The sequence below is a fragment of the Pygocentrus nattereri genome, chromosome 21 (assembly GCF_015220715.1).
Source record: "Pygocentrus nattereri isolate fPygNat1 chromosome 21, fPygNat1.pri, whole genome shotgun sequence".
NCBI lineage: Eukaryota > Metazoa > Chordata > Actinopteri > Characiformes > Serrasalmidae > Pygocentrus > Pygocentrus nattereri.
The window spans coordinates 22,661,011-22,688,051 of NC_051231.1; the positions used below are offsets into that span (position 1 = coordinate 22,661,011).

At 41.5% G+C, this 27,041-nt stretch overlaps 2 protein-coding genes across 4 annotated transcripts in view; one reads left to right on the forward strand and one right to left on the reverse strand.

Moving 5' to 3' along the window:
- Positions 1 to 2,953: 2,953 nt before the first annotated feature.
- On the reverse strand, positions 2,954 to 7,958 carry fam72a (family with sequence similarity 72 member A). Its single transcript, XM_017694738.2, has 4 exons — positions 7,143 to 7,958; positions 6,363 to 6,440; positions 5,960 to 6,084; positions 2,954 to 5,030 (listed from the first exon to the last, which is right to left on the reverse strand). The coding sequence occupies exons 1-4, from the start codon at positions 7,286 to 7,288 to the stop codon at positions 4,936 to 4,938; spliced, it is 444 nt and encodes a 147-aa protein (XP_017550227.1). The 5' UTR covers positions 7,289 to 7,958; the 3' UTR covers positions 2,954 to 4,935.
- Positions 7,959 to 8,455: 497 nt separating this feature from the next.
- Positions 8,456 to 27,041, forward strand: part of srgap2 (SLIT-ROBO Rho GTPase activating protein 2) — a 135,182-nt gene continuing 116,596 nt past the window's right edge. For 2 of the 3 annotated variants that reach the window (XM_017694733.2, XM_017694736.2), the window contains exons 1-2: positions 8,456 to 8,568; positions 8,994 to 9,671. In XM_017694733.2, coding sequence (XP_017550222.1) covers positions 9,605 to 9,671 — 67 coding nt within the window. In that variant the 5' untranslated portion in view covers positions 8,456 to 8,568; positions 8,994 to 9,604. Of the gene's footprint in view, positions 8,569 to 8,644; positions 8,789 to 8,993; positions 9,672 to 27,041 lie in introns of those variants that run through there. The other variant, XM_017694734.2, reaches the window with a different exon arrangement.

The window sequence follows — 27,041 nt, forward strand, 5'->3', positions numbered from 1 at the left end:
CAAACTGAAACAAAGGCCGTGTTCATACTTGCAGCCATTTTACATAGTCCTAGGTCCATTGTTCATCTCAGTTTGGACTAGTCACACCACCGCACTGGCCAGCAACCACGTGAATGCAGAAAACAGATAAATGTCTAAGTGCGAGGCCCACAACAAAACTCTACATTACATTCTGTTTCCAATGAGTCACCCATCCGGGAATTCTTTTTCTAGGCTGACATTGTGCTTATTTCAGTTCGTAATTTATGCCAGTTCCATTGTAAGACTCTCCTGTTTGAAAATATACCATTAAACCACTAACAGAAGTTAGTTTGCGCTCTGTGGCATTAGATCATGGTCTCAGACAAGAGCCCCACCGCAACTGTGCTTGGAGCCAGATGTGGACACAGTGTAATGGGATTAGGATTATGGGATCTTCCCACGCCAGTGACATATGAAATATGCTGTTTGTGCCTGCACTATTTACAAAAGTAAAGTTGTTTTGAAAAGAAAATCTGTGGCAGACACCAAAGTGGTAGGCATATGAATCAGAAGCTCTACCCCAGACACAGCACAGTCTTATTTGGAGTGTCTCTTTTGACAGTAACATATTCCACTATGTATTGTTCAGGGACAGAATCAGCAAGCATCACATCCTACGCTGTTGTCTTTAACACTCACTGAACGTGTCCTACACTGAGTCCTTACCTGTTTATTAGGCAAACCTCACTTGCATCCACACTCATTGGTCATTTTGTCTGAAACATATAACATACAGGTGCACCTTGTAGGTTTACAGTTACTGACTGTACCTCATGCACAATTTGCCAGCCACCCTCTAGCCCAGCCACTAAAAGAGGCATATTAAAAACTCTGCAAATCTGTGGGCCAGAGAACATCTGTGTTTTCATTTGATAGTTAATCAACATTTTGTTATAACCTGAGCTGGTCATTGTTTATTCAGAATACGCCAACACACCAACATCAAAATAAAGGCAGTTGTAGTGAACCTTGAGATATTACATAATGACTACAGGGGAATATTCAAAAAGAAAATAAACAAATAAATAAATAATGGAATAGGCTACAGTCCACATTATGCACATTACAATAGGCTACAGTCCACATTATGCACATTACAATAGGCTACACTGCATTATACACATTATGCTGCAGTGCATGCTGGGGATTGTAGTGCAGCACATTGTGAAATGGTTTAATATTAATAGAAAATGAAAATGATTTCACAGGCCAGATAGGATTATGCCACGGGCCTGTGTTTGATAATTGGGCACTAGCCCATCCATAACCATAACTACATTGGGTGGACCACTCTCGGCATAGCAGTGATGCCAACATAGTAATTAAGTGTGTGTTGCAGTGGTATAAGTTTTTCAGGTACATCACTGTTCTAGGGGGTTTTAGTCACCTCAATTGTACTGCTGGGTTGAGAATAGTACACTAATTTAAATATCTAGCAAAAATTCACCCTGTGGTGAGGGAAGCAGCCCTATATCCCCAGAGTCCTATGTTCCCTTACTGAAACTTTCTTTGAAACAACTTTATGTTCCCATGGTGCCATGTTTCAGCCCAAAATAAAGTCAGTCATGTCTTTCTGCAACTCCAGAAGCCGAACTTGCCCAGATACTATTTTGATCTGATGCAAGATCGATTTAGTTTGTTACCTAACATTTCAAAGCACTGACATTTGTCATTTTTAAACTCTGTTTAATGTAGTTAATTACATCTGTTCTACATTCCTACAGATGGGAACCTGTAGGAACATTGGCCCTTGGGAATATAAGTATGCTCCTGTGGTAGGACTCACACTGATGGAGGAGTAGAGAATGGTTAAAACTGAGGTGACCAGATTTCTGAAATGAAAACTGTGGATGTTTTCATTTCTGCTGTCAATGTATCATTAAAATATCCAATGTTTTTATCTATGCAATAAGAAAGGGGGGACAGTTCCAGTTTCGTGTATTTTTAACGTTTAACGTTAACCCTGAGCAGCATGTATGGGAATAAATTACAACACTCCTGTAAATTATTTATATTTCTTGCATTACTTCTCACAAGATGTCACTAACTGCTTTTTAAAAAGGGTCTCAAAAGTCACTAAGTCTGGCAGCTTCGGCAGCGATACGTTTACCTCACAATATTCTGTGGTTGTATGAGCCCATAATTTATATTTTGGCAGTAAAAAGAGACCCATGTCTACAGAAAAAGGCCTGAAACTATAGTCCAGTAGCCAAAGTCCTTACTGAAAAGTCTGTCACTCAACGGCCATCTTTGCAGACCCGCAGGGCAGTTACTTCCAGTCATATGAGACCAGACTCCGATTTCTATGAATGGGGAGAAACCAAAATGCTTGAAACTGAAGGTTAAGTTACCTTTTAAATTTGTCACAGATAAACATGTGAAATACAGTGCATCTTGTATCCATGTTCACTGGTCAATTTTATCAGAAACAACCACCATATAAATGCATTTGTAGGTTTAAAATTAATCACTGTAGCCCATCTGCTGCTGCACAACTGATCATCCCCCACCTATCATGTCTATCAGTGACAGGAGACCGCGCCTGGACCACCACTGGCCAGATAGTCTTGGGGTGGTGAACCATTCTCAATTTAGCAGTGACAGGTTTTTAGCTCAAATAAGTCAAAGGCCAGATGCAACACTTCACAAAGCCAATAATGATGACTAGATTTTCTGATGGTGCTTTTGTCACTAGAACATTTCGCATAATTCAAAGAATAAATGTAACCGTAGCCTTGAACGAAATTTAAATATTAAGCTTGACTCAATTTGTATTGAAAACATTTTTAAACCTCAAATAGGAACAAACGAAACAGCACAGCAGATACCCTGGATGTATCTCTCAAAAAAAACACATGATAAAAACAACTTGCCTGCTGCAGCCATTCCTCATTCCTGACTGAGACTTCCCACATTTTTTAAGCACAACATCTTCACATTAAAAATGTTTAATACCAAGACAGCAAGCATACAAAAAACCCAATTCTCAAACCAACGACACATTTCCAGTGCAAATTCAAAGAATTACAAACTCTTTTACAGTCTTCCAATGGTGCAAGAGAAGTTATCCAAGTATAAATACAGTTTCACGTTCATTAATAAATACATACATTCAAAATGTTGATAAATTACAACAAATAATCAACTTCTGTTAATAAGTTAAAAAATACGTTTTTCTCTCTTTTCATTTTGGTCATATCTTCATGAAAATCATTCAAGCCAGAAAAATTGCTACAATTCCACAAGCCAATATACAACAATGGTCAGTGTACGTTCTATTGTCATTGTATTGACCAAAATAAAAAGTTTCTTATATTTTTATAAATACTGTGGTGATATTGAAACATCTTTAAACAAAATATTTAAAATTTCTAAACTTTTGAGTAGGTGTGGTATTACACAGTGAAATGGTAAAAAGCAAATAGACATAATTGTTAATAAACAATTAGACAGCAACTGTAAACCATTTTTGCTAAATGAAATATCAATTTTTACACAAAAAAAATGGGGTAAAAAAAAAAACATTGCGACGCCTAAATGCACTTTGGATGCAATTTTACACAGTGTATTTTTGCGTATGACAGTTATGTGCCTTCTTATTCTTCTCTTCTTGTCAGTCTAATGATTGTCCTTGTGACAAACCCCTGCCCCCCCCAAACCCTTAAAAAATGTATTAACATACACTGGAATGTACTTGGAGCATCGTAAGATAGTAACAATGTACTTTCTGTGCTGCCTTTTCTTTTATAAACCCTCAATAGAGCCACAGTGTCCTCAGAAAACTAAGCAATTGCCTAATCTTTGGAAATAACCGTTCAAATTGTATGTCAGTGCACATTATTAAACCTTGTAAGGTCTTGATTGGCTGTTTTGAATAGTACAGATTATTGTATTAAGCAGTATACATCGCCATTACATATAAAACCTGCAATGAAGCAACATTAAATATCAGCATTCTTCAAAAGCAAGCTGAGCCATTCACTGCAGATAGTAAAACGTAATGTGTCCCCAGTGGTACTCCGCATGTATGAATTAAACGTATGACCAGTGCCACTTCAACTTCCCAAACATTGTAAAAATGAACCAATATCATAAGTAAAACATGTCTTGTGCCATTCAACACGGTGAATGTGGTATAACGCGGACTGTCGTCCAGCTAAAGCTAATCACACAGTACTATTGGTTTATGCTTAAATTCACACATACACCGTTCAGAATGTGGCGGTTTCATGTCAACTCCTGTGTCCAACAGTTTTCCACTCAAATCATAACAAAACATTAAGTGGGTTAGGTTATTACAGAAATCAGAAGACTTGAAAATCAACCTTCATAAAGAAAAAGGAGGGGATAAAATGGAGATAGGAAATCTTCATGACCACAGCAATACGCAAGAGGCTGCTGTCAATCGAAAATCTTACTCACATATTCTATATCTCAAGTGTGCAGTCCATCCCCCGAGAATAAAATAAATAAATAAATAAATATTTGACATCTGTCTAACAAGAATACTGTCACCATAGCACTTGCTTATATACCCATGTTAACGTACCGTTGTTTCTTCTTTTTTTTTTTTATATCCTCTCCCCACCACAAATGTACAAGCTAAACTGAGCAGATGTCACAGGCAAATGGCAACAAAATTACCTCACGTGCCTGTGGTTCATGTATTATGAAAATGATACTCATCCTAAGCTGCTGTAATAAAAATACACTCAAATGCATACTTTTATGCTACCAAACTGCTGCTGAGGCTGCAATCATAAGACAGATTCATAGAGCAAAAAATGCTGGAAGGTTTCTTTGTTACTTTTCTTTGCTGTGTGTACATTTTTTCCGAGTCTATGCAGGAATTTGCTTCAAACGGAGACTCTTGGGAGCCGAGTGTCTCCTAAAAATTTCCAGTGCTATGTCTCCTCATCTGAGGTACTCCTCGTCTGAAAGGCTATCTGGGCTCTCATCTTCACTGCCTTCCAACTCTGGCAGATCACCCCACAGCAGTAGATTCAGTCCTAAGTGAGAAAACAATTATCTCCATCATTAACAGATCTGACATGCTGAACTTTAGTGACATACATGTTCTTGTGGAATAAAATTAATAATAAAATGTAAAAAACTGGATTATTAACACACACAAACAGATTTGTAAGCTTGGTTGTAAACCGATGTCCAAAGGTATACAGACCACCCTTGTGATGGATTGTGAGAAAATCTACTGTAAACAAGTATAAGCCCTCTTTAAAACCCACCCCTAAATTAAAGGAGGGGGGGCCTTTACACGTTGAGAACTTACATCCATGATCCATGTGTTAATGACAGGCTTGTCTATGAGACAGTGTTGTTGAGCAACCATCACCTCCTACTTTGAGTACTGGCTTTAATCGCCAAATTGATTGGTTACTAAAATTCACATTCTGTTCGTTTTCATCCCAAGCCTGTGTTCCCCCTCACATTCAGCCCAAAATTTCTCATGGATGATTCTAGGCGTGTTCTCATTGCGAGAATATGTCTGGCCCTGCAAGACTAATTAGGCCAAGTGTCAGTTAGAGGGAATAAAGAAACCCAACTTTGCACTGTAGAGCTGTGGAACTGTGTTCTCTTAAACAAAGCACCATCATATGTCTTTGGAATGCACTGGAGTGGGGTATGTAATCCAGAACTAAATCACCCAACACTGGTACATGACCTCACTAATACGGTGGCTGAACACAATCAAATCCTTACAGCAATGTGCCAACATCTATTGTAGATCCTTCCTAGAATCATAGAGGCTGTTACTGTAGTGAAGGGGAGACAAACTCCTTTTTAGCAGGAAGGCAGCATGAAACTTTGACATATAGTGTATCAAGGACCAAACTTCTTAGCCACAATTGTCATAAAGCTACTCAACACAAAAATAAAATAACTATACTGAATCTTCACTTTGACATTGATTCCAAACCTGATGCATCAAGCCGATTGATGGTTGATACAGCTTCACTGTTGAACATCCAGAAATGCCCATTGTTACAGGAGAGGAGGCAGGGCTTACATGGAGCCACCACGTGATACCCCACAACATTTCCACTGAACAGGCAGAAAAAGCCAGAAAAAGAGAGAAACAAAAACAACAGAGTCAGAATACAATAAGAATGAATAGCAGAGTCCAACAAATGAAATGCTCAATGTGTGAGATGTTGGTGCATAGCAAACACATTAATCTAACAACATATAAGGACACATTAGCACAATGTGTCTACAAGGAACCCTTAATTCAACAACAGCATAACATTTCAGAAGTTTCATTGTTTGAACTGCAGTTATAATCAGTGAAGCACAAGATCATGAGATTGATAGTTATATACCATTTTAGGCAGGCAATGTCTCTTAACTTGCATTTGCAGCTTTCTGTGGAATAGCAACCGGCAACAAAGTCAACAGTCCTGTAGAAGAGAGAAAGAAAATCACTTTTAAAGAGAATTTCTTTCAAAATTTCTGCATAATTCAAAGATTAATATGTAAACAAATTTATTCAGTGTTTTGATGTGAAATCGTGCACTGTAAAGAAGCTGACAGATGCAGATTTATTTACAGTGGCGGTGACAGAAAACAAGGGTTGTGAGGTCTAGAACACAAATATAAACATTTTATTTACTATCCAGTATGACCAGCAAACCTACATGTGTCTCAATTTTTCATATGTAATTTTCATAATGGTAAAATAGTGATAAAAATCACTCTGCCATTACAATGTCCTACATGTATCTTTATGCCATAAATGAATTTAAATATATACACATCTTAGGCCAAAATCTTCTCTCAAATCTATCTTAAAACAATGTCTTTGGAATCAGACAACACATTCAGTTAGGTAGCTTTTAGGGGGATCACATCCTTCAGATCTCTGTTTCCACCACCGTAAAAAAATGACTTGGTAAGTTTTTCAAAAGGAGCATTTCACATCAGACCAATCTGAACCACTTTGTTCACATCTTAATGGTTGAATTATGCAGAAAGAAAAAAAATGTAATTCCCTTTTTGACAGATCATGTTACTGGCAAATTCACTGTCAATTCACACAATGCATTGACTGCATAAAAATGTTAAACTTGGAGAACATCATCAGCCGTCGAAGCCATTCTTACCTGTTTGGGGGCATGTCAGTTGAGAACAGCTCGATTTCTGTATCAGCTAAAAGCACAGCTTTCATACCTCTCGTACAGAGGAGACTATCGCAGTATATGCAGTTCACCTGAGTAACGCATTTATTCTTAAAATTGGAAGTAGACATTATGCAGCTTTTTCTAAACGTGTGCTCTTTTGTACAATTTACTGCCGCGACACACCGTTAGGTTACTTAACACTACAAATAAACTGTTGTTTACTTATTCCAGTTAATCACTAAACCCAACGGAAGCCTAAAATACACGTGCAACTACTGCAGATCTCAAGAAAGAAATGCAGATGTGGCTTAAACTGCCTCCAGTTCGCAAGCTATTTAAACAGGATATTAGCCAGTTGGCTACGTAGCAATCGTTCTAAGCTTAATTTTAACCTCCACCGGTTGTGTAGCTAGCGTTAGCTAACTAACGCTAACTATATGACAATCAGAGCTCTATACATAAGAAATCTGGGACTAATAAATGGCCTAAAAACAGGTTAATGCTGCAACATAACAAGACAACCAGCGCAGTCAGTCAACAGCAGCCTTTGTTCAAATCGAAGCTACAGCTAACGCTAGGTAGCTAGCTATTTTGGTAGCAAACACAACAGAGACCAAATATATCTAGACCTGTTAGCTACCAGTTTTCGAAAACGACCTCGCTTAAGTTAAATCATGTTCGGGCTTAAGAGTACAGCTTTATCCATCGTCCTCCGTCGCTTCGCTAATCGCTCGTCTCTTGCTAAGCTAAGTTTGTTTACGTGCCCATTAAACCTTTAACAGTCCGGCCACATTCGCTTCCTGAAACATTTTCAAACCGCTTCGGCAGCGACGCTGATTGGCTAAAAATGACCGAGTCCAAGATCCGATTGGTTGGCCCCTTTGCCCTTCGCTGATTGGCTAACGGAACGCTATTCGTGTAGTAAAATAACTTTTGAAAAATACTTTTATTTTTATTTTATTTCCTTTTACCGAGTCATCACCTCTCTCTATCTCTCTATTCTATTGGATATTCATATATAACACCGCGGATCCTCTGTAATATCTGCTGTTGAATGAATCCCAAAACGTTGGCTAGCAACTCGAAAGTCACCAGATCAAACCTGAAGTGAATATATGCAACATATGAGCCAACAACAAAAAAGAAGCAGTTTTACTGCCGCGAAAATATAAATGAAGAATGGATTGTACTGCGGATTTGAGGGATTTCCGATCACATCCGCTTCATCCAGCCAATGGGGGCCGGATGGGGGGTTGTCCACTGTGTCCATGAACAGAGGCGGGGTTACAGTTTAGAGTTGGGAAAAACTCCGAGATATCGGTCTGCTAAGCTACAGCTTGAGACAGAGTTCTTGAATTAAACGAGTTTAAAGCGAGATGTGGTAAAGGAATGGAAATCGCCTGTCGAGGTAACTTCAGTGTTTGTTTAATTAGCTTGTGATTGTGGCTTGAGTGAACTAGTAATCTCGGTTAGCGAAAATGTGAGGATGTCTTCAAAGGAAGGAAGCTCGACTAGGAAAACGGGCAAAAGGGAAGATTGAGCAGCTCAAGCTTCTTTGTGAGAACTGCTGGTAGAAGATTTACTGTTGACCTGTTTTCCCTCGTAAACTGCGTAACTATACAGAAACCGTAAGCTTTTAGTTTTCCTCTTTTTTGACTATTTACTTAATTACGTTTTTAAACGTACGTTGTGGGCTGTGAAATGAAGTTCAAAGCAGCTTAAGGCTTTAAGCGGTTAACCAGTCAGTACTTTTGTCAGTACTGCAGTAGACTCCACATATAGCTGTTAAAATGACTTTGTTGTGAAAAAAACCCCTGATGTTCTTTGTTACAGGTTGGAGGAGCGATGTTATACCCAAAACAGAGTGGGATTTAACCCAGCCCAGGTCTCGTCTCGGAGTACATCACACTGTCTTAAGGAGTCTCCATTGAAACTCACTTTAGTGCAAGACTGCTTTACTCTGGTCGTGCAGGTGTGTGTAGCTTACATCTCTGCGCGGTGGCAGGCAAGCGAGCTGATCCATGCTGGTCCATGCTTTCGTTCTAGCCTGGCAAGCCCTCCAAGAAGACCCTCGTAGCCCCAGTGTGTCGCCGCAGACGGGAAGGAAAGCAGAAAGTTTGGAAGCGACCCGCAGCGTCTGACAGGGCTGCTGAGCAGTGGAGCAGGAATAGGGAATGAAACTCAGCTCAGTTCCTCTATCGCTTTCGCAGACTCGTTCAGTCGAGTGAAGGAGCAGCAGTCGCAGCTGATAAAGCTCATAATGCGGGCTGACTGATCTTCGTTGTGAAACAGCGCTATTTCTTCTTCTGGATCGCACTCGTTCCGACCCATATTCGTTTTTTGGATATCCTGAGCCGTACAGGTGGAAACAACCATTTTTGTTCTACGTTTTGCTTTAGTAACAACACAAGGACATCGCTGAGTGTTTCACATTTAAGACAAACATGACGTCTCCGGCAAAATTTCGAAAGGACAAGGAGATTATAGCCGAATATGAAACTCAAGTCAAAGGTAAGTGTGCTCGTTCTGTCAGGAAAGGCCATATTTCTGTCATAAAACACGATGCCGAGGTATGATAATGTATATATCTGACACAATCTCATCAGCTTTGTGTTTTTCTCGCACCTCAGATTTCCTAGCCTAGCTTTAGAGGGAGCCACGCAGGCTGAAAACCAAACTCTACCAGCGTGTGGAAATGAAGCGTTTTAAAGAAAAAAGGCATTTGGGCTGCTCCATAAAGTGTCAGATTTAACGATGGGTACACTAGAAGCCACGAGGCTGGAGCTGGCTTCTTATTCGCCAGCTGCTTGTTCGAATTTTTCCCGTTCCACCTTAAATGGTGCAGCAGCACGGGAAAATTCAAACCAGAAGCTGCCTTCAGCTTCGAGTACAGCCCAAGGCACCGGGGAACATGTAGTGCTGTCAGAGCCACTAGAGCTAATATGACCAGCTGAATCGATGAGGTGCTGTCAGTAACTTCAGTCCATATTCACGCTTATGTTCTCCTAATATACAAACGTGTGTTAAAACGTGTCTGCGGTGTGTACCAACTGTCTTCCAGTCAGCCTGGCTGTAGAGAGACATATCGACAAGGCAGGGCGTTTTCTTCTACACGGTGTGCTGCTGTTTTAAAGCGTTTTTTTCCTGCCCCTCAGAAACTGTGGAGAGCCACCCCTTGGACACCTAGCTACAGCATCTACAGTGTGTTTTGTTTCTTTCTCAGCCTTTGTTTTTGACTGTCGACTGAATTTAGTGATCAAGAACAAGCCCAGTTCTGGCACGCCGCACTTTGAAAGGAGCGGCAGGGATGATGCTCAGTAAAACAGTTGGGGGTTTTGCTCCAGGAGGCATCTCCAGTTGAGTTCAGTCATGGTTTGGTTATAATAAAACTAGCCTCCCTGGATGAGTTTCCATATTACGACCGGTGTCGTTTCAGATGGTGGGGACTGGCTTGGCCTCAAGTTTTCCGTTTCCTCCAAGGAGGATGTGGAGTTTCATAAGGCGAGAGGAACAATGCCTCCATCCTCCCTTTACCCACCCAGATGTGATAGGAAGTGTTGCCTACTTTCCTATCCAGCCATCTGGATTTAAAAGTAAAGCGCTTATTTGATGTCCAGGGGTCGATCATATGTTCTTTATGAGATGGCCCCCTTATGTGTGTCATGTGGTGTAATGTGCTGTTATGCATTAATGCACAGATCATAATCGTTGTTTTTACTCTATTCTGTTTTCATTGCTCATCATTTTAAAGGAAATCGAGTGTAGTCTTCTGTTGTGGACATGTTTTTGAGCATAATCACAGCATTGGGGAAAACCTGTTATTTTCTGGTATGTTCACGGGAACGTATTGTTCTTTTTTTATACTGTGTAAGTTGAGATGGTAAAATAGCACTTTTTCTTTACTGATACCCATATCAAATGTGTGAGTGCGCTGTAGATGGTTATGTACAGAACCTTTTTGAGAGAAAAAATGTTATATGTAGCACCAAAAAAGGGTTCTTCTGTTGGTACAAGCTTGACATTGTAACAATAGTAGAGCCCTCCAAAATGTAGATTGTGCTTTTCCAAGCAGCTCCTGTTGCATATGAGAGAAGTTTCACCAATATTGATTACTTCTTCAGTTGGTATTGCTGACTTCAGTTGCACAAGTTTCTTTTGTTTGGGTGTTTCTTTCTGAATAGGGGCCTTTCCTGGTTCTTTTGAGTCAGGACTTCAGAAGAACAGGGCTGTTTAATCGCTGGCCAAGTGACACACTGGGTGAAGTTGAGGTCATTCTGTTCTTCTTGACTAACACCAGGAGCCTGTGAATGGAGCTGCTCAAAGTTAAATATCATTAGCTTGCCGCCCTAGGAGTGGTCCTTCATTTATTTTCTGAGGTACAATCACGAGAATTCCGCAGACTGCAGCAAAGACACTTGTGGCTCCCTATTCTTTACTAAAGTTTCATGCTTGAGAGGTTTTGTGGCCTTTATTTGTAGTTTTATCAATGGAAACATTTCAATAAATCTCCACTGTGGAAGACAGCATAGATCTTTACCGGCCTTTATTCAGCTGTTAAGCTCATGCTACCTCTAAATCCTTTTCATCCAATCCCCTTTGCTGTGGAGGAGCCAATTGTGCTGGAGCTGCCTTATTTAAAGACGCCTGTCTGTTGAGTAATGGCCTTTTGCACCTTCTGGAAAAGCTGTGTTACGTCTAAGGCATTAATCTGCACCCTGCTATGAGCGCATATGTCTTCCTGTACAGAAAAAGGAATGTAAATCTATTTACCTGATATAAATATTGCACTATTGTTTCCCTCCCTGGTTCCTTTACTCTTCATTTGCCATCATTTAGGCTGATGGCAGTTTCTCCTCTGCCATTGGTATCACTCCTCTCCACACCATGTGAGCCTTCAGCTGCTCTTCTATGAGAGAATTGGAAAATAACTACTTGCAGATTTGTCTTTTTTCTGCTCAGTATTTCAAAGCCAGCAGCACAGGAGAGCAAGAATAACGCGCACCGTTTCTTTTCCTCCGAATGGGGGAGGGGGGCACCCAAAAACGACCCAGATTTCGAAATAAACCATTCCATGCAAAATGTGGCTTATGAATTAGTGACAGGAATAGGAAGCAGTAATTTGCATGGTGATCTATTTGTGCGTGAGGCAGACAAACGTGAGGAGAATTGGAGAAACCTGAGGTGTGGAAAAGACAAATCAAGGCTCTGCACAGACTTCAGTTATGATTGATTAGTAACAAGGTTCAGTTACAATTGATTAATAACAAATTGATGAGATATATTGATTTCTGTGTTTCCAGTTGCAATTATACACTTAATCAGAGCGTGGTGGGGTGTAATACCAAAGGGGAGGGATGCATGTTTACTGTTTACTGTAGGGACTTTTATTTGACATGATGGATGTGTGATCTGCTCTAGGCAGGCTGAATCGGTCTCTAAGCTATATGATCTAAGCTGCCCCTCTTCAGATTGGACTTTATTGATGCATAGTAGGAGGCATTCCTGTGTGGCTTCACCATGGTCTTTGAAGCTAGTAAATGCAGGCCAATATTATACCGCCCCAGGTTCCAGTCTCTTATTTGCACAGCACTGGGACGCTGTTGCAGGTTTGGAATATATTTTCTTACTTTGTGGTCAGGAAATGTTTTTTTTTTTTTTATTGTGTAAGTCACCAGACTGGTCAAGTGGTCCTCCTACAAGTGTGTGATGGCCTTTATATTGATTTTTAAGAGGATTTGCCTGTAAAAGCTTGTTATGGACTGGCAAGTCTTGCTAACTGTGAAATTTGGACATAAATTCTTCCAAGTGTTCCCCTCAAATATTAACCAAGTTTTCTGATGTTATTGGTAATTACAGCTTACGCATTACTCAGGTCTTGGCCCTGTATTCATCATAGACAACAGAATTGCCTGTATTGTCTTGCAAAACGCATCTCTCTACTCTTATTGATATGTGAACATGGGCTACCTTACTGTACTACAGTGTATCAGTCTTTAAATGGTGCAGACTTTAGAAAACCTTGCCAGTCTTCCTACGCAGTCCAGATCACCTGTCTCTCGTTGTCTAGACTTTGCGTTTACTTTATCGAGAACGCGGCAGCCAATGTTCAAAGAGAGTCAGGTCAGACGTTTTGAAACTGGAGCAGAAATAAAACACAGTTGACCCAGACATGCTTGACAGCGCAGAGCAATAGTCTCTCTTATCCAGCCAGGCAAGAGAGGAGATGTGAGACTGGATAGGTTTCACTCAAGGGCTTGCAGGAAATTACTGTACAGTAATTTCTTTTGCCACAATTGAGTAAATAAAGAACTGTCAATATTAAGACGCATTCCCTAGTCAATATAGGGGAAAATTATGACGCCTTGTGGATCATTGGAAACATCTTTAGAAAGGTCTGTATACAGAAGGGACTCATAAAGCAGTGGCAAGTGTAAAGTATGAATGACTGGAACAAACAATAAAAAAGAAAAGACAGTGTGAAGGGCTGTTGTGAGAGTGCTGCATACAAGCTAAACTAATGTATTTTTAATCAAAGGAAAGCATAGAGAGTTTTTTCTTCACAAAGATTTAAAGATGAGATGTCCCATATTCTTGCCTCAGGGCTGCTCCTCTACACATTGCCCAGCCTGGTTTGAATGGACAGATTGTCTATATGAGAGAAATAATGCTAGGCTGTATGATGAAAAGCATCTGTTAATGAAATGGCCACAGCTCTGCTCTAGTGGTGGCTTCTGTTCGAAGCATCGCGTGTGGTGCGAGTTTTGGGGGATAGTGAAGAAGTAAGAGTAGCAATTTCACCCTTCCAGTCTCGCGCCTTTCAAGACACCAGCGACACCGTTCTCATATCTCCTCAGCTGGAATATGAGGGTAGTTGCTACATGCATTCAGCTTCACTACACCTTCATAAAAAAAGAGAATAAATCTAAACTAGGCTCTGTTTATGCCTAGTCTGGTCTGTGTCGCATTCAGGGAAGCATCACCAGCATGCTTACTGTTTCTTGCTTTGTGATTGACTGTATGTTTCCCCCACAGCAACAGCATGGGGCGACGTGGAGAGCCTTGACGCCCAGAGCAGCTGTTGATAGAGATAGTGAGGGAACTGAGAAAAAGGCCTTCGTTTGACTTCATCAGCAGATCATCCGCCGCACATAATTGGCTGGTACATCAGGCGTATCCTCAGCAGACGGGCAATGACATGAAATAATCACTGCTTTGGGTAAAAGGCAAGGGGAAGAGCTGAATATACAGTGCAGATATCAGATGATGTCTTGCATCATCTTTACTCATAGTGGTCTCTCTGAGGGTCATGGTATGGTCATATTTTGCCTCAATGTGGCAGTGTGCCCCTAACCTCCCCCAGCCCCATATGTCTTGTCAATCTGTGTGGGTCTGCGATCGAGACAATCATTTGAGTTTATGGCTCACCATCACCCCTTTGTTTACTCACATTCTGTGACTGTGGGAACAAATCGTTAAGATCCCACTAATCTCTTCGGGTCTGTTTTAATACCACCCCCTTAATGGCTGTGCCTCAATTAGAGCAGAACTGCATCGATCCACCGCTCCTGCTGCGGTCAAGGCTTAATGAGAGCGTGCAGATGCAGTGCTGTTGCATGTTACTGCAGTGCTATTACCCAGATGTATTTAAGTGAAAATGCTGACTCTGTCTAAAGCAGTCTTCCCAAGGAAGGATGTTTGTTTAAGCTGGAGAGGAAGGACAGGAGACTGCGCCGAGTGCACGTGTACCACTGCTATTGTTTGTATCTAAGTTGGAAACATAACCCCCAGCGTCTGAACTTCCTTTCGGAAGGCCAGTTCTGAGGAAGCTGACCGGACTGCGCTGGAGGCCTTGGTGTGTGGGGGTTTTAAAATGTATTTACTTAATTATTTTTGTTTTGACAAATAAACAAGCACTTTGGCTTGATGATTTGGAAAATGTATGTGTCTGTGTTTGTGGAAGGCTACATTATATTGGTGAGAAAAATAACCCCTGTTTTTGGGACTCCTTCCACCCAAATGGTGTCAATTGTTGTGTTTCCTCCTGATGTGGTGTAGTTATTCCAGTGCAGCTGTAAAACTCTCAAACACCTGAAGGGAAGAGCTGCATCTATTTCAGAATAACTTGATCACCGCCATCTCCAATAGCTGCAGTGGGCATGTGGGGCCGCAGGCTTCACTCCTTCATTGCTCGTCTGGATTGCAGTAATGATTTCCCACAATTCACCAATTGACAAACATAGCCCAGTGTTTGTGAAGGCAAAGGAAGAGCCTTAATTGGCAACAGATGTGTGATCCTAATGAGAAAGTGTGATTAGTGGAGATAAGGCGTAAAATTATGACCACCTCCTGGTTTCTACGCCCATTGTCCATTTTTATCAGCTCCACTTACTGTATAGGTGCACTTTGTAGTTCTACAATTACAAACTGTAGTCCATCTGTTTCTCTGATACTTTGTTAGCCCCCTTTTACCCTGTTCTTCAGTGATCAGGACCCCCATGGACCCTCACAGAGCAGTTACTCTTTGGGTGGTGGATCATTCTTAGCACTGCAGTAACACTGATGTGGTGCGTTAGTGTGTGTTGTGTTGCAGCAGTGCTGCTGGAGTTTTTAAACCCCTCTATGTCACTGCTGGACTGAGAATAGTCCACCAACCAAAAATGTCCAGCCAACTGTGTCCTGTGGGAAGCCTCCTGTGACAAATGATGAAGGACGAGTGGATGACTGTGCAGCAGCAGATGAGCTATCGTCTCTGACTTTACACCTACAAGGTAGGAATGACAGGGTTTGTCTAATAGCGTGGACAGTGAGTTGCCCCAGTGTTTAAAAACTCCAGCAGCACTGCTGTGTCTGATCCACTCGTACCAGCACAACACACACTAACACACCACTACCACGTCAGTGTTACCGCAGTGCTGAGAATTATCGACCACCCAAGTAGAACCTGCTCTGTGAGGGTCCATGGGGGGCCTGACCACAGACGAGCTGGGTAAAAGGGGGCTAACAAAGTATCAGAGAAACAGGTGGGCTACAGTCTGTAATTGTAGAACTACAAAGTGCCCCTATATAGTAATTGGAGCTGATAAAATGGACAGTGAGCATAGAAACAAGGAGGTGGTCATACTATTATGCCTGATTGGTGTATGTGCACACAGACACACATTCTTATCACTCTGACTGCATAATAACTTGGCACAGAAATGCAGACAAAGACACTGAAACCACATGTCTTTCTGCCTTCCCTTACCTCTTCTGTCCATCAAGACTTGGTGCGCTGCATCAGCATAACTCAGTGTGGAAGTGGAAATGGTTGTATCGACTTCCTGTTGCATCTAATTAATCTCTGGCTGTCTTCTTCAATACAGCCATTTATTAAACAGCTGGGGGGGAGGTGGGCTGAATAATTAGCATAGGGTTCTCATCCTATGTGTGCATATACTGCTATGCTGAGTCAGAGGAAGGAAGGAGAGATAAAAAGGAGACCAACACAAAGGGAGAAGATGGAGGGTGGGGCATGACAGCCCTGTAACTCCACCATCTCCAGGTTGATCATTGCTTTTCCTCTCCGTCTTTAAAATCAAGCAACATCTCTTTACGGCTCTGTTTTTATATTAGCCAGCCAGGCCAAACGTTTGCACTCCTGTACACTCTTGTACACCCATACACGTCTTCATAGCCCATCTTGCTGATGGACGGTGTGGGGTTGAATAATAAGATTCGGCTGTCAGCCCATGCTAAATTCCCTGCAGTTTCGCTTAGTCTCTGTCTTGCTTTCAGAGGCAAGGTAAAATCATTGAGCTCTCTCCCGGCTCCTTGCCAGGGTAGGTGCGGGGGAGGGGGAAGCAGGAGGTTGCCGAATGGAAAACAATTTACATTTCTTGTCTCCATCTTCCATCTCAGGGAAGGGAACGTTTCATGGACTTCTCGTCCTTGTCTTTTGCAAGGTTGTAGTTTGATTGGATGCATGTGCCAGCAAAATGGCTGCAGTAGTGTCAGAGGCAGTTCCTCTTTCCAGTGCAAGAGCTTACAGCAAAAGTTGCCTAACTACCAAAAAATGAGATGCTCAAAGAATTTGCGTGTAGTTCAGTTGGAAGAGGTCAGAGTTGAAGGTTTCGGAATTACAGACAGATGTTCTAGCACATCTGATTACATGAGTCAGTCAGACTCAGCCGTCACCTTAGACAGTAATTTGCACTTGTTTATGGCGCCGAATCACCTGAGATGGATGCGTCTGCTTTTTGCGATGTCTCATCCATGCATGTGCTTCTTCAGGGTTCTATGTGGAATAAGTAGGTCATGGTTTTTGCAGATTCTCTCGTGATAACCTCACGTTTTGGTTTGAAAAGCCAGCTTCAATAGGTGTAATTTGATTCACATCAAAATAAAACCCCATTTGAAAAAGACAATGGTAAAGAAAGAAAGCTGTGGCGTGGGAAAGGTTTTGACGTCACACGTCCACCTTCAGCCTGGCGATCGAAACCTACGATGGTCCTTAAACTGCATTAAAATGTAAAGGGTTATTTTAAAGACATCATATCCCATACCTGTTTAGAAAACATACACTGTTGACAACCCCTGTGTCTGGCTTATATGCGTCCTGATTTAAATTAATCTCTTAGTGGTTTCGCTGTTATTTGCATGCTGCCAACGGACACATTCCTCTACTTTACTGTTTGTGTCTCATGCAAACCAGCCTTTCAGCTACGAACAGTGCACATTTCTAACCCTGTAACTTCAGTTAGCTGTGGGCTGGAGAAGCTGCAGTATCTTTCACTGTGGAGGGAGAGGCACTGCTCCTGAAAACGAGTAACCATTCATCTATGGCTAATCCCTTGCCTGCCCAGTGGCTGCCTCGGTTCCTCCCATCGCTCTCTTCACTTAAGCCAGTACATTGGACAATGAAGCTAGCCTCTCACTCAGCAACAGGCCTGAGACCTGTAAGAATGAGCAATATGAGACAAGGTCTCTCTGGTCCTGGGAGAGGACCACTGTCTTTCTCTCTTTTGCTTTCCCCCTCTTTCGCTGCCGATCCGCGGTGTGTGCCAGACTAACAATAAGAGCATTGTGGGGGACCAAAGCGCTCTCTGTTCTCCATTGTTCTTTTCTTTCTTTCTTACGCCGTTCACTCCTACTTTTCCCCTCACTCTAGCCATACTGTTTGTCAGTTGGGATGTAATACGACACATTTGTTTTGGAGCGGCCCTCCTCCCGGAGCCACATACCTAATAATTGTAACCACATGATTTTTCCTTAACGCACGGCTGACCACACACTTAGGCATACAATGCTTTACTCAGTACTCAAGACCTTATGGAATACCTATATGTTGGCTAGTTCCCTAGAAGGTGTTATATATCACTGATATTAAATCAGTATTAAAGGCAATAAATGCACCTTATTCTACATTGTCTTTCTAAATGGTACCGTGCTTTGTTGCTTTGGGATCACCAAAAAGAATATGTGCTACCTAGCAGGATGTTTGTGTTGGTAGAAGAACGTAAAGAAGTATTCATGGCGCTATAAAAAGCCCTGTTCTGTGTTAACAAAAGCATATTCATATCCGCAATTAAAATGTCAATAAATAGAGAATAAAGGGCAGCAGTTCCTCTAAATAAACCGGGTCTAAATGGAAAACAATTGGAGCCTAGGCGCTGGATATCAGAGTGGTCCCACGGGCTGAGGGAGGAAACAGATTTCTTCTTTGTGTTAAGCCCTGCTTTGTTTCCTGTCTCTGTTTCTCCAGGCTCTTGATTATAGTCACTGACCAATACGTGGCTTCTTGGCCCACTGCCTTTGAATCCAAAGGATTCCTGGTGTACAGGCAAACAAAGGCAGGCTATACAGCAAGGTATTGTGGGATTGCGCCTAGTATGATGGAGCATCTGTTATGCTCATCTTGGCATTCCAACACTCTTGACGACCCCTTTTATTGCTTCGGGGTAGGGGCTGGAAAAAACATGGCTGCCAAGACGAACTGATTTGCCTTCAGTTATCAAAATAAACGAGTTATGAAGAAAGAACCAATATTGTTGCTCAGTGCCTGGTGGGGGGTAATCAGGTTTATATTTATTCCTGAGAGTGACGACTGAAGGAGACGGCACTTTTTGAACCTTGGAAACAGGTCAATAGCACTGTGCTTTTATTAGCTTGCTGTATAGATGAGCTGTTTTTATGAGTTATGTTACTTAATATCTCAAGTATAATTTTTTTACTTTGATTTGCCTCATATCTCTGGTTCTTTGTGACAGTGGGAAAGTAGCCAGTATGTGAGTGCATGAGCCAATGTTAGAGCTTCATTCACGTGTATAGTGCATTCCCTCTTCCTTTATGACCCTATGCCCTTATTCCCAACAGTAGCTGGGATACTGCTTAGTGTAGTTTACCGTCCCTGTGCCTCTGTGGGCTTTATGACGATGTGGCAGTGTTAACTTAAGTGTGAACAAGGTAGAGGGAAAAGGACATTGTATGAAACACAGAGGCCCATTCGAAACTACTCGTTGATCTAACGGAGACGCCTGGCTGTTCAAGCTGAATGAACTACATTGACAAGATGCAAACGCCTCCGACTGATAAACGTAATCAGTTCACTGCAGTCAGGGATGCTGTTGCATCTGAAAGTATGTTAAGGACAACATTAAGAAATATGAATTTTGCTTATAGTGTGGAATGCTCCACAGTGACCAGGCCAGCAGCAGTGACTACCAACAAACCAGCAATAGGCAACTTAGCAATGAAACATGAGATCGTTACTTAATGTAGCTTTAAAGCACCTGAAGGTCATTTCCTGCTGTGAGAGAAGACTAATTGCACGGATTTATTGCACCAGCGATTAGCCCTGATGCATGGCAGAGAATGCGACAATCAGGTATTGAGTATCAGCAGGGTTTTCCGCACTGGCAGCGACGTGAGCGCTGGTGCCTTTTCATCAGACAATCTGCAGGACGACTCTTTCTGGCTAAATCGCACTTATGCTAATGCTTTTTTAATGAAGCCATTCATCACACATTCCCCTTGTTTTCTGCTATTATGTGGTCTTCTCTCCCCACCTTCAGAGCTCACCATTTTGATGATGCCAACATTGCACCTTATCTAGATTCGGAGGTGCTAGCCGCAGTGAATTGGAGCTATTTCAGTTCTCCCTGTTGTTAAACTGTATCAAGTTTTTTCCCCAGCTTTTGTATGTCTCCAGGGCTCATGAGGCTGCTGTACGTTTTTGTCCCCTTCAGCGGTTTTGCTTTTGAATATTTAAGTAATCCTGTTCTCTGTACCTGCCCTTCCCAAACTTGCACACACGTACATTGTCCCAAAAAAAGGTTCTATGCAGGGACATTTTGTGTTCTTTAAGGTACGAACAATATAAATGTACACTCTCAGAAATAAAGGCATGAAACTGGGGCAGTACCCCCTTGTCTCTGGGGTGGTAGCCTCCAAGGTACATCTCAGTACTTTTAATCAGGGAACATAACTACCATAATCCACTGAAATTATATTTTCTAAGATGTACTGACTCCACAAACCCGCCTCGTCTCCAGGCTTTTTATTTTACTGTTCTGTTTTAAAACATTTGGTTATGAAAAGGTGTGTAAATGTACTTTTCCAGTGGGAGAAACTTATATAAGGTTCACAATTGGAACTTAAATCCTTTGTTGTACATTTGAGGGCACATTTACATTGTTTGTACCTTGATTAATGAAAAATGTACCTGCAAAGAACCTTTATTTCTAACAGTGTACCGTAAAAAGGTACGTCAGTGGGTTTATAGTCTAGCTTAAATACTTTTTGCCAGGGGAAAGATATATTTAATTTTTTAAAATGGTACTGAAAAAACACAAGACAAAGATTCAGTAGAACTTAAAATATGTAACTTCAATGGAAATTTATGCTCCCTAACTAAAGGAACTGACGATGTACCATTGATGGTACCACCCCAGTATCAAGAGGGGTACAAGGCCGGCTAAAGTTCAGTGCCTTTTTATCTGAGAGTGTAGGAACACACAAAAAAATTCAATTTGATCCTTTAGCTCTTCATGACAAAGAGCTACAGTGTGTTCAAACTCACTGCAGACTGTGACCCAGAAAGAGGACGCAAACACAGGGACTTGTGCTGTGTGTTTTGGATTACCTTGAGACCCCCGTGAGGAGCCCTGGGAGGTTCCTGCGTTCAGGGACAAGGGGAGCTCAAAATGCCACAGGCTTTCAGAGCTCCAGCAAGCTTTTACTCAAACCAGATGTGTCTCCCTGGTCAAACCTACCCCATAATTCCAACATGGCAAAGCAGAGCCAGTCAGGCTAATGGCTGGGGTCACACGTGGTGCGGCGGAGGCAGCTTCATCTACAAGGCTTCCATGCTGAGAGGCAAATGTGAAGCATTTCATGTTTGTGCCTTATGCTTTGCGCAATACTGTCTTCTGTACATGATAATTTAGGGCCTATTTTGAAGGCTGGTGGAGGCCGCCTGCCTTTGAAGTCTTTTCCTGTGGCCTGTCGGTGCTGTTGCAGGCTTGTCGGGCCACAGTTAGGCCCAGGGGCTACAGACATTCCAGCAGCAGTAAACGCAGTTACAGAGATGACAAAGTTGAATTTGGAAAGAAGTTTGCATGCTTCTGATGCTGAAGCCAGGCTTTAATTGAGATCTAGCCACTAGATTAACAACTCAATTAACATCTCAATTAACAACACTTTTTATATGCTGTGTTGTGCTAACGTGCCTTTTGTAAGCCTGTTTTATTTGAACTAGAGAGAGGTGGTGATGCAACACATCTATCGTTCATGGAGGGGGAGGAAAAACACAAAGACACTGTGCCGTCTTTGACTCATGTAAAGCATAGATTATCCTGGTATCTTTTAGGCTGCAGGTTTGGAAGTCTTGTGCTAGATCTTGTTCTCCATGCCCTGTGTGTGTGTGTGTGTGTGTGTGTGTGTGTGTGTGTGTGTGTGTGTGTGTGTGTGTGTGTGTGTATTTTGTACATTTTCAGGATAAAAATATCCTAAAACCCAGTGCAATGCTTTATACATCCGTACATGCATGCTTTATTTGAACTTATTCAAGTCTGTAATACAAATAATAAGCCATACATAATCACATTATTTTAAGAAATGTGATCTAAGCTGAATTTTTTGTTACAGCAAATTTAATCTGAACTGAATTTTTCTTTACAACATTTCTAGCGTTTTAGAATATACGTGCCAAATAGCATAAATATTGTCACTATTGATAGTGATAAAGCTGGGTGCTACTACTGTTCTGATGCCTTCGAATTCTAGTTTAAGCTGATCTTCCCCTTCGCCATTAACTGGACTGCATGGGGTTATATTTTGGTCATTTAAGATCATGAGGTTGGAAAACAGGAAAAACTGAACCCTGGACCAGAACGTTCTTCTGTATACTTGTAGACGGAGGTGAGGGGTACGGCTTTACTCTAAAGTTTACTCTAAGTTCCGAAGCACGGCTGCATTTATTTGTGGGTTTATGCACTGAAATTAAACTTAAAAATTAAATAAAAAAAATAAAAATAAGTAGAATGGTTGATGGAGGGTATGGTGGATAAAGCAGATGTTAACAGACTTTTTTTCTATCAATTGCTTTCTCTTTTTTATGTTTTCTTAGCAGTAGCAAGGAGCTTTATTCTAAACGGCACATGGTATTTTTAACCATTTAACCATTTTTTATTTATTTACCACAGGCTGTATACCGCGGCTAAATCAGCTGCTTCAACTGCTGACTGGCTGCATTATCTACCCAGGCATACAGCCACTGTTCATTCTGATTTGATCCATTTATTTAAATTTTATAAATGCAATTTAAGTTAAAGTGTGGGACATGAATACAACTGATCATTTGACCTAAAACATGCTTCATAAGCTACATTAGCTCATGTATGTCAATACTCAACATAGCGTGTGTGTGTGTGTGTGTGTGTGTGTGTGTGTGTGTGTGTGTGTGGGTGTGGGTGTGTGGGTGTCTGATACTATGTGTAGGCGCCAGGCGCTGCCTGTTTAAACACGTCCAGAGGCTGGAGACTCTCAATTAGACCCGTGACGGTAGCTCACACTTCCGCAGAGCAGATGTACAAACACAGCAATAAGCACTAATTTCAGACAAAACCCATTATGGCTCTGGCACCTCATGTGAAGATGATGCTACCAGCTTCTGCCAGCAGAGAGAATTATTAACTATTCAATATGTGACTAGATGCAGTCCACTGCAGTCATGTCAGCTGTGCTGTTACTTGAAATTGCCTTGCAGTGTGACTGCATTCTAAATAGTTTTTTGACATTAACGTCAGGGTTAGACCTTGCTTAATGCCAGGCACCCCTGGCAACAACATTTCACGTTTTAACTACTACACATGCATAGATTGTGGCCCAAGTGGCCACTTCTCTTGGGAATTCTTTCTGTTGGGTCAGACATGAAACTAATTTCACCAAGTCATTGTTGGAATTTGTTAACTGTAACCACAATATTAGCTTTTGTGATGGTACAATGACTATGATGCCCCAACGCCCCCCCCCCCCCCCCCCCCCCCCCCCCGCTGTCGAGTTGGTCCGATTGCAGTTTTTGAATAAATATTTTCTTTTTCGAAGCACCACTGAAGCATGCTTGGTACATATATGACAAACGTTTCTGTTATTCTGGCCACAAATGATTCATTTTGGCCAGGAGATTCATTGGTTTAGTGACCTGAGTGGCCATTGCAAATTCTGTCCAACCCTGGTTTAATGTGTCCTAAAGTAATGATTATCTGGTGTCTTGGTGTCTAAACGGGATTGGAGTTCCCAAAATGCAGCACAGTTTAGTGGCAGATCCCGTCGTGGGCTGCTCAACAGGAAAACCGCTGACAAGTCTGTTGAAAAACACTTTGGTGGGACGACATGTTAGTTTAATGGTAACATGGTGAGTGTGTGGCACATGAGAACCCTTAACATTGTGCTACTGCACACACTCTCTCTATACTCACACACACACACACACACACACACATATCCCTCCCTCTCACTCTACTGCAGTAGAGCTGCTCCCAATAGAGTTGAACAGAAGAGATGAGCATTCCTCTTTCCAGGAGCTCAGTGGAAAAAGATGCCACATCAGTGCGCTAGTGTTGTAACAGTTAGTTAGTGCATTCTTCTCCAACATAGTCTTTTTATACTGTTATATAAACAAAAACTATTGGAGTGAGGTAAAGCATTTGCACAATCTTGATGTTATGAGTCTTAGGCTTACACCATCAATTTCATGTGTAAAAACGGTGTCTCAGTGTACAGTGTACAGTCTCAATACATAAATATTGAAATAGCCATCACTGTACATCCACAAGTTTATCCATAACATATTGCTGTATCAAAATTGTGAACACAGCCCTAGTCATGATGCTAAAATCATGCTAGCAATATCAAGTGCAGTATCACAATGCTCAAATCACTGTAGTTCAACTGTCATATAAGGTTCAAGTGCTTTTCAGGTCTTTCTAGGGATGTGCATTCTGACTCGTTTAGAAATTTGAGTATCCTTAAGAGTTCATGGATGAATATGTGGGCAACTGCAGGGAAGGAAAAACAGTGGAGAAAAGGGGACTTTGGCTGAAAATAACATAGGGCTTACCTTTTTAGGTGGCAGCGCTGGTGTTACACAACAATATAGCTGCACACAAGAGATAGCCAAGGGAAATTGGTAGGCTTTTGTGTAGCTAATGAGCTAACAGAGCTAATCAGAGTCACATTGGAAGCTGATGAAGATTGGATGTGTTTTAGGTGTTATTTTTTTTTTTGTTTTTGTTTTTGTTTTTTTCTCAGTGGATGATGTGCCAACATAATATTTGTCAGAGAAGTCATTGTTTCTGGGCCCAGCTTATGTTAGTCAGAGTAGCTAGCCAAGATAGTGATACACTGCACTATCTATGCTTTCTCAGCTGTCCCCTTATCTATGAGTCCCTGGCACCATGTTGACTTTCATTCATTTGTGTTTTGGAGTAGTAAAGTATAACCTAACATGCTTATTCGCAAATACGAGCGAAACCATCACATTTCACTGAATTCTTAGCCTGTATATTTTCTGATTTAAATGTAAAAACTGCTACAATTGTAATGTCGGTGTTGGACTATTGGCACCTCGACACCAAGTACCTATCATCACCCCTAGCAACAATACATCGTGACAATCTTGAAATCTCAGGATAGAAATGGCAGTGTGGAGATGTGACAACGCTTCATGCAGAATGAACATTTCATTAATTATTCGGTCTTATGCATCGGTTATTGCTTGAACACAAGTTTGCAAATGATCAAGAAGTCAAGAAGCTTGTCAGCCAGATGTTAAAGAGTTGCTTTCCAGTGGAGGGTAGAAAACTGAAAATGTTGGACGTTAAAGGCTTTCAGTACTTCATCTAACCCTACTTTGCTTAATGTTTTGCAGTATCTGTATCATTAAATGGACAGTCCAGAGGCAGAAGATGTGAATGCTGATCTAGTTTTGGACTGAGGGCCTGTTTCGTAGTTTTCTTTTTCGCCAGAAGAGATATAGCTCCTTTTGTCTCTGAATCCCTCTTTCTAATATAAGCTAGAGTTCAACAACGCTCTCAATGTTCAACAATGTTCTCCATAATCACACATGGGATTTTTCATGGATGCTTCACACGCCAGACAAACATACACTAAACATCTATCCATGTTTGTTGGCATGGAAACGACAGAAAAGGACCAGTGGCGTCACATTTAAAGAATACTATAAAAACATTGAATATACATCATTTTTAATGTCTAAGTGAACATGGCTAGTTACGCTCTCTTTGTTTGGATACTTGCAGTTGGTCAGTGTTTTCTATACTCAGAAAAGCATATTGCACCATAATTTACTGCAGTAACAATAAATGTTGTCATACTGCCCACCCCTACTCGCAGGTTCTCCGCAAAAACATGTTCTCTCTCTCTCTCTCTCTCTCTCTCTCTCACTCTCTCTCTCTCTCTCTCTCTCTCTCTTTCTCTTTCTCTTTCTCTTTACTTCACAAAGGCCTCATTGGTGTGGGAGGTAATTCCTGCCGACACTAAGGGGCCCGAGTTATCTGACCTTGTCAGTGATCTGACGCTGGAATGCTGAACAGTTAGATGCTTTCTCTTTCTCCTGAGCTGACAAAAAGCCCGGCTTTGTGATCTGATCACATAATACGGAGGTTCTACTTCTCAACAGTGTACTTTACGACATGTTAAGATTTCACCTTCAAGCACCATGTCTGTCTTATTCCCCAGTATATGTTTCACATAATTATGCAGAATACAAGACATAAACTGATGCACGAACAAGCATAGAGTCGTTTGTTTCGCTGTTTTTTACTTTAGCTTTTGAAGCTTTTTCTCCCCAAAAGTAAGAGGTAAAAGGCCAATGTGTCATACGCGGTTTATGTTTGCAGAGAAAGTGAGAGAAAAGGGATGCGTATATGTCTTCAGGCTAGTTTATTAACATGCTGGAGTGCAGATGCTACTGCACAACCAAAACTCTGAAACATCAAATGGCTTCCTTGCTGGTCCAGATTCCAGTCTGCCTTTGTTGTTATTCAGATAGTATGAATGCTTAAACATGGTCCAGTAAAAGCAATGCAAGCTGTGTCCTCAGTTTTGGATTTCCTTGCAAGCCCACCGTTTCAAGCAGAATCTTTTTGTCCGTCAAAGAGGAAATGGTAGACATGCTTTGTGTGATCAGTAGCTTGTGGCTTTCTGGTCAGTCTGTGTAGAATCATGCTTCGTAATGGACTGTATCTCTGTATCTCTTAAGTGGAAGAGGCTGTGACTAGCAGTCAGCAGATTGATTTGAAGAGCGATCTGTCTTACACAGTGTGCAACCAGGAAGCAGAACTGGTTGCTGCTCCAATTCCATTCATGGAATGTATGTTGGGA